At 35.6% G+C, this 13,367-nt stretch overlaps 1 protein-coding gene across 1 annotated transcript in view; it reads right to left on the bottom strand.

The window, feature by feature from the left end:
• Positions 1-13,367, bottom strand: part of LOC128545945 (uncharacterized) — a 33,191-nt gene that overhangs the window by 928 nt on the left and 18,896 nt on the right. The window contains exons 2-4 of the mRNA XM_045357942.2: positions 12,521-12,695; positions 5,534-5,629; positions 298-436 (exon numbers count right to left, since the gene is read on the bottom strand). Of these exons, the coding sequence (XP_045213877.2) occupies positions 298-436; positions 5,534-5,629; positions 12,521-12,694 (409 nt within the window). The 5' untranslated portion in view covers position 12,695. The remainder of the gene's footprint in view (positions 1-297; positions 437-5,533; positions 5,630-12,520; positions 12,696-13,367) is intronic.

The raw sequence follows: 13,367 nt of genomic DNA, 5'->3' as shown, positions 1-13,367 counted from the left end.
ATGTATATACTGTTCAATGTATCATAGTATAATTGTTAAATAGGCTCATACTCATTAACATTTTAAATCTGAACTTCAAAATACAAAACTTTTCTTGGCTCTGTGATTGTTAAATTTGTAGACTGTGATGAAAGTTTGTATCAATGTGTATTTGGCAGCTAAATGCAGCTTAGGCAACTTTCATTAGCCAAGCTATGCTATGGAAAAAGTGATGGAAAAGTTAATATGGAAAATTTAATATATGTAGTCTTAATTTCAGACTTTGAACATTTATGAATAGAGAGCCTGAATACTTACCTATCCCAAGACTAGGAAAATCATTCTGATTCCAATGATGAATGTACATATCCTCTTTTCTGTCTTTTGATGACTCTACAACTGGAGCATCTTCAGTTACTTCCCTTTCAACTTTTGGTGCCACTTTCTCCTGCTTTTTCTGGAGGAAAAAATTACACTGTGAAATTGTGAATTCGACCAAATGAGCTTTTTTGTAGGACCACAACATTTATTGTCTTTGAAGTTAAAATGACATGGAAATTGTGTTTGTTCTTTCAGATAAATTTCATGAACTACCATGACCTCAAAATCCAAGAATTTAAGTCCCACTCATTTTAGTTTTTACTGATTTTAAGGTAGTTTTAGGTTTAAAATTCCAATGTATTTAAAATATTTCCTTTCTCGTTCTGGGAAAAGCTTGAAGTGACATACTGTGAATCACCAGGATAAACTTTTTTCTCGTAGAAATATACATGTACACTAGTAGCCTGACCATAGGTCAGCAATTTTAAACTCATTAACAAAAGTGCAGTGTTAAACCAGCATTACTTTTGATAAAAAAAAACTTCTCCCTCTATGTTAAGGGTAAAAAATTTCATCTGATATATGTGTGTGTTAAAAGACTTTTTTGATAAAAGAATGCACAATTTCCTGCATTTACTTGTCAGATTTCATCTTCCAGTAATGAAAACCTCTTATTATTTTGTAACATGTAGTAGATATCATATGAGTCAAGAAATATTTCTTTCAAGTGGTTATAAGATATTGAATTGACAATGAATACAAGCAAAATCTTACACTGTCAACAAAAATATAAAACAGGAGTACAGGAAAACTGGGTAAAAGATAATCAAACTGTAGACCAATCTCAGAATACTGAACTGCCATTGGTGAACCTTTAGCCTGCTAGTGGCAAGTGATTCTGCCTTTGCGACCAGTGCAGACCAAGATCAGACTGCACATCCATGCAGGCTGATCATAGTATAGACTGTTCATTATTTAGTCAGTAAATTTTCATTGAACACCTCTTTGAATAATAAATGGTACTGTCCAAATTAAATGATGGACCATTCCATTTTAGAAATTTAGCAGGCTAAAGGTTAAATCTGGAGTTCAATGAGATCAGAATCAACTAATCAGACAGGGAAGATCAGACACTGGTCTCCAAACTTCTTAACTGTAAGCCTAGCACATACCATGATGCAAGTCAATATCCCCTAATGCAGTTTATTAGCCTATAATCTGGTAAGTAAAAGCCTGAACAAACAAGGAAACAACAAAATTGTATCTATCTTAATTCATTAGACCTGCATTTCAAGCCTTCTTCACTGAAAGCTTTTTCCTTTATTCTGATGTAATAATGCTATTTTCAGGGTTTACAAGGTCTGAGTACATAAGCCAGTATTAGCAAAAAAAAAGATGAAATTTTCATTAGTTTATATATGGTTAGTCTGACAACCGTTATCTTTTATTGTAGTCTATACACATATTACCTGGGTTCAAGGCTACAATTAAACTTGGAAACTGGTCTCAGCATGGAGCCTTTCCATTGGTCAATTTTCAAATTTGTGTAAGTGAAACAATAAGTAATAGTTATAGTATGTGTGAGAGTGTGTTACCAGGATATATCAGAGCTAGGGGTACATCGAGGGTATTTTTCTCTGCACATATTGTCGAGGCCGGTAGGCCGAGACAGATATGTGCAGAGAAAAATACCGAGATGTACCCCTAGCTCTGATATATCCTGGTAACACACGAGCACTACATATTATAACTGTTTTATCGCATAGTTTATCATTAAAATTTATATATTATTTTCATTTAAATTTGTTTATTATTATTTTACTATTTTGATTCCCTTTCTGCGCCTCGCTGACTGAAACACTAAAACTTCTGTTTTAGAAAATGTGTTCCCCAGATAAAAGTACCCAACAAATTTCTGCATTGGTTTTAAATCTTTGCATTTCATTGGCCAGACATATTGTAAACTTGTTGTTTTGTTTGTAAAAAAATCAAAGAAAAAGAAACATTTGAGAAATCTCAGAATTTCATATATTTCATGTATTTCTGAATTTGGCAATAACTATCAAGTTTTTGAAATATTCTAGTTTATTTATTCTTTTACTTTATAAATGTAGACTGTGTTTGTGACAATTCTTTCTCTGTGAACTGTAAATTGGAGCTAAAATCATCTTTTCTTTGAAAGGAAAAAATTATACTCCCTTGATAGGACCTCAATAGAGAAAAAGTGTTCCGATATATATCGGAACAGTTTTACTGTGCTGATATATATCGGAACACTTTTTTTCTTATGAAACTCCATAGAGATTTCCGTGTTGATATATATCGCAACAGTTTTGTAAGATATCAGCACAGTTTTGTAGTAATAATGTGTGTTACTATGTATAACATGCTGCAAAGATCAAAGGAAAATTGCCGCACTATGCGATAATTAGTCAGATGCTGCTGTTTTGAAACTGGTATAGTTTCATAACCATGGGCCCTTGTCAGAAAATTATGAAACCATTCAAATAATAAATTGTATCTTCAAATAATAAACTGTATCTATCTAAAATAAATTAGAACTACTCCTTAAGCTTTATTTTTACTAAAAGCATTTCAGAGTGCATTAATTAACTCATTTTATAAGAAAAGAGGGTTTAGGATTTTAATGTCTCCATCTGTTATCAGTCTCTAATTACTAGTCTGAGTGTTAGATTGCAGTACCATTTACAAAATTCCAGAACAGCATCCACTATAGATACTTGACAGGTAACTTTCATCAAATTGGTTAACTCCTTTTATCTTATTATCTCAAAAATACCTCTGTTTGTTTTGTTGTGTTTTAATGCAAAGTTTTGCAGTATGTTTTTTTAGGAGTTAACCTAACAGATGTTCCTTGATAATGTTTCCCAGGAAGGTAGTAGGACCTTAGTTTAAACAAGCAAATTCGATGAATTGGTATCCCCCGCCGAAAGGGTTTGTGGTGAGGAATGGCAAAAAGATATATCCGGCAAAAAGTTAAGGATGTTAATAAGAAGCAAATAATTTCATTAGTCAAAATCAATTTAACAGAAAACAGATGTTTAATTAAAGAGTACATAATAAATGTATGATACTTTGATCCTGACTAAAGAATTTATTTTGAATGGGATATGCTTACTGTAATAAGCTTAGCTTTTAAAATTAAATGCAGTTAATTGAAATGTGTGCTTGAAGTTTAACTGGAATGAAATATTGTCTGAGTGGTTTGGCACCAGGTGTTGCTGTTTTACATGTACATTTGAACTTAAAAGATCAGATGTCCTTAAGAGAACACAGGTAAGATATCTTGAACATGGCTGAGGGCAAGGTTTGTGCAGTCACAACTTAACATGTTGAAGGTTTGAACATTTAAAAAAAAAAAAGGAATGGAAATATATATATCTATATATAGATATATGTATATATTTATTTTTTTAGGGGGTGGGGATGCAGGGGAATGGGAGAGGAAACAAAATTTCACATGCTGATTATAAATATTGATTGAAAATTAAAAATGAAAAAAAAAAAAGGTAAAAGGGTGAAGTTGGAGTGGGGGGAGGGGGGGGGCAGAGGATGCTTGATCAGTGGTGGGCATGACTGGGTGGAGAAGTGAGGTGGGGGAATGGTACAACTTGGAAGGTTTGAAAAAAATCTAAAATAAGAAATGAAAAAAAAATTTTTTTTTGGGAGGGGGAGGGGGTGTGACCAATGCAAGTGGGTGACCAGGTGTGGGTGCGCAACTTCACATGTTTATAATAAATGTTCACAGAAAAGAATGAAAGAAATTTAATGAAATTCTGCCAAATGGTAAGTTTGTTATGTACAAATATGTGGATTTTTAGACAATTAAAGGGCAATAACTCTGAAGTTACAAAAAGAAATCCGTACAAAATTGTCTGTGCACAACCACATTATAGTGCTCTAAACTCTGTTAAAGTTTCATAGTTCTAGGTCAAATAGATCAAAAGTTATGATGCAGAAATTGGCATATCTATTGATCTATAGTACCCTATATAGTTAACACTAGAAACTTCTAAGGGCCATAACTCTGGTGTTACTTGGGCAATCTGTCTGAAACTTGATGGGCCCCATAACCTCATAGTGGTGAACATGTATATGAAGTTTGTTTGAAAAAAATCTAAAATAAGGAATGAATTTTTTTTTTTTTTTTTTTTGGGGGGGGGGGGGGGGGGGGGGGGGGCGGGGGATAGTGGGGGAGGTGTGTGATCAAGGTAAGAGGGTGACCAGGTGTGGGTACACAACTTCACATGTTTACAATAAATGTTCATGGAAAAGAATGAAAGAAATTAAATGAAATTCTACAAAATGGTAAGTTTGTTATGTACAAATATGTGGATTTTTATACAATTAAAGGGCAATAACTCTTAATTTACAAATAAATCCAAATGAAATTGTGTGTACACAACCACATTATGGTGATCTAAATTCTGTTTAAGTTTCATAGTTCTAGGTCAAATATATCAAAAGTTATGATGCAGAAATTGCCACATTTATAGTACCCTATATAGTTAACACTAGAAACTTCTAAGGGCCATAACTCTGGTGTTACTTGGGCAATCTGACTGAAACTTGACGGGCCGCAAGAACTCATTGTGGTGAACATGTATATGAAGTTTTAAATAAATATTCCCAACCATTTCCTAGATATGGCTCCGGACGGACGGAAAGACGGACGGAAGGACGGACAACACCAAAACTATATCCCTCCGACTTTCGTCGGGGGATAAAAATTATGGAAGGAAATGAACCTTTCTTTGTGTCAAATTCTAGCACATGATTTTTTTTCTAAATTGTTATCTTTGAAAAGAATTTGTTGATTTCATGTTTCAAAGAGAAAATTAATGGGAATTTTGTTTGTTTATTGCGATTTAACGTTTTTGTTGCATCAATTAGTCCCCAACAAATAATGACCTTACAGTATGCAGAATGTGTTATTTAATATAACAATCCATCAATAAATAAGGCCAAAATTTAATATTTAATACTTCTCAGTTCCCAAATGGCTGAAATTTACAATAAACAATGCTTTTATTTTTACCATTTCAAAATCATTTGACAATAATAAATTTGAACAAGTTCCTATTACCATTTACCTCTGGAGTTCTTTAGAATGGCATTTAATATGAACAGTATTGTCTTTATTTAAAAAAAAAAACATCAAGGAAAAGCCTTGTTGTAGAAAAGATGGATATAACAGTAACCGATGGTATACCTGGTGTAATCCATGAGGCCTGTTAGATCTCGCTCTATCCTGTAAAATCCTTGCTCTACCTCTACTCCCATGCTGTCTCCCAGAGTTTGATGACTCCTGAAATGTTTATATTTAGTTTTACTGTGATATCATAATACTCAAGGGGAACAAAATTTGGTGGATTTCACACGTTTAATACCTTAATCCACCATGATATTAAATGCAAACAAACAAGTAAAATTCTCATTAAATTTTCTTGATAAGTGCAAAACTACAGCAGTGATTTTTTTTTTGGCTATAATTTTTACAGCCCAAAATAGGTTGTTTCCTCTAGCCAAAAATAGCCTTATTTTCCTCTAAAATTGTAAAATAATAATAATATATATTCCCCTAAAGAATCTCATATCCTCTCCTTGGATTTTAAAGAAAATGTTTAGTTAATATATTTTCAACCCCAATCTTCAAATTTCTAATTATGTACACTGTGATTACTTCTCATCAGGTGCCAAAATTCAAAAGTAAATTGGCACCAGTTCTTGCAAATTGGGGCTGTTCCTGTTATCATGAAATTCCAATGTCTAATTTGGTTTCAAATTTGGATTTTTCCCCAAATTGGTCCAAATTTGAAGCATGTAGCTTCAGAAATGTGAAAGTAGGTCACTAGGTCAATCTCAAGGTCAAAGTTAATTTCGGTATACAAAACTATCCATGTGGTCCAAATTTGAAGGATGTAGCTTGAGAAGTGTAAAAGTAGGTCACTAGGTCAAAATCAAGGTCAAATTTCATTTCAGAACACAAAACTTAATGCATGTGATCCAAATTTGAAGCCTGTATCTTCAAAAATGTGAAAGTAGGTCACTAGGTCAATGTCAAAGTCAAAGTTTGTTTCGGTACACAAAACTATGCATGTGGTCCAAATTTGAAGGCTGTAGCTACAGAAATGTGAAAGTATGTCACTAGGTCAAGATCAAGGTCAACTCATGTCAAGGTTCATCTTGCCACTCAAAACTATATATATGGTCCAAATTTAAATGTTGTAGGTTATGGACAAGAAGATTTTAAAAGTTTTTCCCTATATAAGTCTATATGAACCATGTGACCCCCGGGGCGGGGCCATACTTGACCCTAGGGGGATAATTTGAACAAACTTGGTAGAGAACCACTAGATGATGCTACATTACAAATATCAAAGCCCTAGGCTTCGTGGTTTGGACAAGAAAATTTTCAAAGTTTTTCCCTATGTAAGTCTATGTAAACCATGTGACCCCCTGGGTGGGGTCATATTTGACCCTAGGGGAATAATTTGAAAAATCTTAATAGAGGACCACTAGATGATGTCACATACAAAATATCAAAGCCCTAGGCCCTGTGGTTTTGGACAAGAAGTGTTTCAAAGTTTTTCCCTATATAAATCTATGTAAATTATAAAAATAAACAAAGGGCCATAACTCACTCAAAAATTGTTGAACCAGTCTGATTTTCAGGGGGACACAACTAAGGTACCAATACATCATTCTGGCAATGTTTGGTCAAAATCCCCCCAGTAGTTTCTGAGGAGATGTGATAACGAGAAATTGTTAACGGACGGACAGAAGGACGGACGGATGCCGGACCACGGACGCAGTGTGATTTGAATAGCCTACCATCATCAGATGGTGGGCTAAAAAGTTACAAAATAAGCTACTTATAGTAACATAAAAGGGAAATAATTAAAAAAAAAATTGTAAGTGAACAAACAGAGACTGTCATCGAACTTGGCCTAATACAAGGGCCATAATCCAGGAGTGCCTGAGGCAATTTGACTGGTTATCAAACCTGGCTGGGATATTATGCCCACAAACATTGTCACCAATTTTGGTGAAGATCAGACGAACTGTTCGACTTAGAGAGCGGACAAGGCTAAACTTGCAGATTGCAATTAATTCAAGGGTCATAATCCAAGAGTGCCTGAGGTGATTTGGCTGGTTATCAAACTTGTCTGAGATATTATGCCCACAAACTTTATCTGCAAGTTTTGGGAAGAGCGGATGAAAACTGTTCAACTTAAGAGAGTGGAAAGGCTAAATTCGCAGATTTCGAGGGCCATAATCCAAGAGTGCCTGGAACGATTTGGCTGGTTATCATATTTGGCTGAGATATTATGCTTTTTGATATTTGTTAGTGATTTGCTTTTGTCCACCAACATTTTTGGGGGGCATTCAAGAGTTGCCCCCCAATTCCGATGTATGAATTTGTGTTGTGCATATCTCGAAAAGTATCTGACCAAGAGTCATCAAACCTCACAGAACTGTTATTTAGCGTGGAAGTTGTGCACCCCACACTTTAATATGGATCTCACCAACCAGAGTTTTGGCCCTTGACTTATTCGAAAATATGCATATTTTTCAAGGGCCTATGTTTGTGTTGCATGTATCTCGAAAAGTATTTGGCTTTGAGTCAATTTATAGCACACATGTGAAGTTGTGCACCTGGTGTTCTGTTTGGGATTATACACAACCAGACCAGAGTTACGGTCCTTGAGTTAGTGAAAAAATGCTCATAAAGTGCTTAAAAGTTTGTTTTGCATATATCTTAAAAAAACAACAACATTTCACCTAGAGTCATGAAACCATTTAGGAATATTGTAGAGCATATGAATTAGTGTACCTGTGTTGTTTTTTTTTTTTGTTGTTTTTTCACTTTGCACCTGATGTTCTCTTGAATGGGATTTCACTCAGCTAGGCCAGAGTTGTGGTCCTTCACTTAGTGCAAAATACACATAAAGTGCTTAAAAGCATAAAACCATGAATAATAACAGGAGTAGGGGGGGGGCACCTCAGTGTCCTATGGACAGACGTCTAGAGTGAATAGGTGACAGAGGAGGTAATTTAAAAAATTTAAACTGCAATAACGTTATCGGTTCTTGGTCAGCTTTGGTGAAATAAGATGCATAATGCTTCTGATAATTAAGCGATATCATCTCAATCAAAACAATAGCATTGTTCTAACAATAAAATTTCTGTTGATATCACTACAAAACTAGAGCTGCTTTTGAGAAAAGCGCATGTCTCCCACAACTGCCTAATCAAGTAAACTTTGGTTCAATAATTCAAAGGGCCACTCAGTTCAGTAAGTTTTGGTTTAGTGATTCAAAGTGGACTTGGATGAGTGGTTCAGTAAGTTTTGGTTTAGTGATTCAAAGTGGACTTGGATGAGTGGTTCGGATCAGTAATTCAAGGGCCATAATTCTGAAGTGCCTAGACTGGTTTGGCTAGTTATCGAACTTGGCCGAGGACTTATTCGCAAACACGTTTTGTTCAAGTTTGGTGAAAATCAGATGAGAAATGCGGACAAGATTTGTAACAGACGGATGGACGTACACACACATGGACAGACAGGAGTAAATCAATATGTCTCCCACCACAGTGGTGTGGGAGACATAATTATCTCCATTGTTCTACACAAAATTGTCCTTTATTTGCAGAGAATAGACTTGCATTGTAGCCCATATACTTATGATAACTCCAGATACTGTGCATTTACTGACCACCATTATATAAGATCAGTAATTTTGAAAAATGAATCTACAAACTTTGAAATCATTTAATTTCATAGACATAGAATTTTTTATACGCCTGAAGGGACATATTATGTTATACCAGCGGTATCCGTCTGTCCCTTCTTACAAATGGACCTTTACTAGGTATTTCTTTCATTATAAAGTACCCAACAAGTGACAGAAAGTACCCTATAAGCAGATTGGAATCAATAGAATTTACTGTTACTTCAGTACCCAACAAATGCTCTCTCGTTTGCTCAGACAGACAGACAAATGGACTGACAAGGTAGCGACCATATGCTCAACATAAAAAAACTAAACCCCTCAATTACTATAAATCTTGTGTAGACCTCAAAGTGGATAAACATCAAAATTGCAATGTAAGAGAGAGAGAATCAACATTTTATCAAGAAATTAAACAAGGAGTGTTACCTCCCTTGATTTTCCCTTTTGCTATCCCTATCTCAGCATTTCAGATTAACTTTTGAACTTGGTAGCAAGCTGGGCTCCTAGACTGAAAATTTTGGTAGCCCAGCTTGAAACTTGGTAGCCCAGCTATCTGAACAGTATAATCGGAAGAATACTGAATCTATTACAATAATGACATATATAAGCCAGACAAACCACCATTGCATAATTTCTGAAGGGTCTTTGAAGACAAGGAATTATGTCTCCCACCACACAGTGTTGTGGGAGACATATTGATTTACTCCTGTCTGTGTGTGTGTGTCTGTCTGTCACAAATTTTGTCCGCGCTCTAAGTCGAACATTTCTCATCCGATCTTCACCAAACTTGAACAAAATGTGTTTGACCATAAACCATCGGCCAAGTTCGATAACTAGCCAAATCAGCCCAGGCACTTCGAAATTATGGCCCCTAAATTACCCAAAATTGGCCTTTTTACTCTTGTCCACGCTCAAAGTCGAACATTGCTCATCCGATCTTTACCAAACTAAAACTTAATGTTTTTGACCATAACTCCTCGGCCAAGTTCATTAACTACCGAAATTGCCCCAGGCACATCAGCATTATGGCCCTTGAATTACCCAAAATCAGCCTCTTTACTCTTCAAAGGTATATTTGTAGTTAGTAAACAGTATATAAAGACTGACTTACTATTTAGATGATTAGGCAGTTGTGGGAGACATACAATTTTCTCAAAAGCAGCTCTAGTTTTATTATGCTATCTAACATGAAAATCAGTACTCTTGTTTTAAAGTTATATGAAAGGTAAAGAATCTGAAAATGAATTAAATTTTTTCAAGAACATACAGTAGTAAAATTTGTGACAGTCTCTTCTTAGTTAACTTCATGAACACAACAACCGTTAGGTATCGTTAGAAATATCAGTAGGTCATAATAAGCTCTAGTGAAAGAGCAGTTTATGAACACATCATAGTAACTGATAATAACCTGTGCAAATAACCTCCTACAGGCAGGCACTACTTTAACACCTTGAATAAAATGCTACTTCTTAACATAATTATAAACATATAACATATTATTCACATCGATGCAAAATTTGGACATTCTGATGTGATTATGTCGCAGTTATAATACAACGTGAATTGTAAAAACTTCACATCTGAACATTTTGGAAAAGCGGTACGATCTGAAACAGATTTCCAGATACCTGGAACGGGATAAGGTGGCATTTAAATGTGGTTAGGTGCACATGCTCATGCATTATTTCCCGCATAAACAAAACATGACGGCTCAGAAAATCGCTCGCAAGCTGGGCTCCCAGCTTATGATTTATACTCGCACAGCCCTATTTTTGGTCATACTGGGTAACTGGGCGACCGCTAACCTGAAACACTGCTATCTATTGGGCCTATGCTGACTTTTAAGCTAAAAGGCCAAGTTTTAAAGTTAACAAATGATTCTACAAAAATTGTATGACTGGAATAGTTTAGAAAACACTATTATTTTTTCTCTTTAAACAGGGTGTATTAAAGAGGGCTAGGGGCCTACACCTGTTATTGGTGGAAGTTGGGGTTGGAAATGCTTGGAACTTGGTCAAATGGAAACAAAAATCATGATGAAAAATCTTTTTTTTTGCGTGGAGTGGAGAGGGAGGGAATTGCATGATTTGCTAGAAAATTTCCAAAAGGAAGATGCTAATGTTATAGAAAGGTAAAAAGCCATGATAAATGTAAGTAAGTTATAGTTTGAAAGGATATATAAAGAACAAGAGCTGTCTCCATAGGATGACACATGCCCCCGATGGCACTTTGAATGAATAGTTATGGCCGATGTTAGAGTTTAGGACCTTTGACCTACGGACCTGGGTCTTGCACGCGACACGTTGTCTTACTGTGGTACACATTCATGCCCAATAATTTTAAAATCCATGCATGAATGACAAAGATATGGACTGGACACGCCCATCAATGCACTATCATGAAATATGACCTTTAACGTCTAAGTGTGACCTTGACCTTTGAGCTACGGGCCTGGGTCTTGCGCGCGACATGTCGTCTTACTGTGGTACACATTCATGCCAAGTTATTTGAAAATCCATCCATGGATGATAAAGATATGGACCGGACACGAATGCACTATCATGAAAAATGACTTTTAACGTCTAAGTGTGATCTTGACCTTTGAGCTACGGACCTGGGTCTTGCGCGCGACACGTCGTCTTACTGTGCCACACATTCATGCCAAGTTATTTGAAAATCCATCAATGGATGACAAAGATATGGACCGGACACGAACACTATCATAAACAAGAGCTGTCCATAAGACAGCCAAGCTCAACTATTCGAAATATTGTCCCAGAAGCAGGAAAATATTACCCAAAAAGGTTAAATATCAAAAGAATTTTAAGTTCAAAACGAGGCATAATTTGACCAAAATGCATATCAGTTATGGGACTTGCTGCTATCCACTAGTTTTATAACCCCGAAGGCACATGTGAAGTTTCAATTCAATATCTGCATTAGTTTTGGAGATAGTAACTTGCATGTAAAACTTTAACCAAAATTTTCTAAGTCCAAAAGGGGGCATAATTTGCTCAAAATACATGTCAGAGTTATGGGACTTGACCCAGAGAGGTTGGTAATTGACCTAGAAAAAGAAAAAATAAGTTTCAAAGCTATATGCCTTTAATTGATGGCTGTATGTACTTGCATGCAAAAACTTAACCAAGGTGTGACGCCGACGCCGACGCCAGGGTGAGTAGAATAGCTAGACTATTCTTCGAATAGTCGAGCTAAAAATGACCTTTAATGTCTAAGTGTGATCTTGACCTTTGAGCTATGGACCTGGGTCTTGCGCGCGACACGTCGTCTTACTGTGGTACACATTCATGCCGAGTTATTTGAAAATCCATCTATGGATGATAAAGATATGGACTGGACACGAAAATTGCGGACAGACCGACAGACTGACAGAATGACAGACGGTTAAAAAACTATATGCCTCCCTTCGGGGGCATAAAAACAATTTAAGGTTAAATATCTACATCTAAGAGCTTCATCCTCTGAATCATTGCCCGCAGCGGTAGTCGTGGTACAAAGCGATGCTCCATGCTTCCTCTACCTCTCTTCCTGAAGCACAACAGTTCCTCAGTATCGTCTGGCTCCAGTGAGTCTTTAATTTCCAGTGGCACATAGTCCAGCCAGTCCTCATCTTCCATACTAGAAAAATAATCAAGCATGTCTATTACTGTTAAATCATTATTCAGCTCATAATCTGCAATTTGCATATTCACATACATGAAGTACATGTCTGGTTATCTTGAATAAAATGGTTTACAGTCACTGTTATGTTTACCATTTCATTAGAGGCAGATAGCATATTTGATTAAGAAATAATAGATCCCAAACGGTGATTTGTCATTGAATAAAATCACTGGAATTCAGATGGGAAGGTTTTTTATCATGAGGGCACAGTCCAAGTGATATAATAATATCCATGTAAAGAACATGCAATGATTTTATCAAGAGTAAATTACTGTTTGAGATATATTGTTTCAATTATGTTATCAAGATTATGTACATCCACCAAATATTTGCCTGTTTTGTGAGGGCTTCTTTACCAGACAGAAGTACAGTTGTACTGGTGCAGTGTTCACTTTGCTGCTTGTTACCATTGTCAAAAGTTTTTTTTAAATTCTTGAAGTGCTGATAAATTGCGCAAGGCCATGTTTGTTTGAAATACTTTTTACCTTAGGTTTCTTTCATTGAAAAAGATGGGAAAACTGTGATCCTAAGATTGAGGTCTTTCCAAAAACATTTCCATTTTTTTTTTTGAAAGTTCATATTTTTTAAAGGGATGTGTTGCTTTTATAATATAAACTAAAAGATTTC

This window comes from Mercenaria mercenaria, chromosome 2, assembly GCF_021730395.1.
Source record: "Mercenaria mercenaria strain notata chromosome 2, MADL_Memer_1, whole genome shotgun sequence".
Taxonomy (NCBI): Eukaryota; Metazoa; Mollusca; class Bivalvia; order Venerida; family Veneridae; genus Mercenaria; species Mercenaria mercenaria.
Note: the sequence above shows the minus strand (reverse complement) of the source record. Positions and strands in the feature narration are given on the sequence as shown.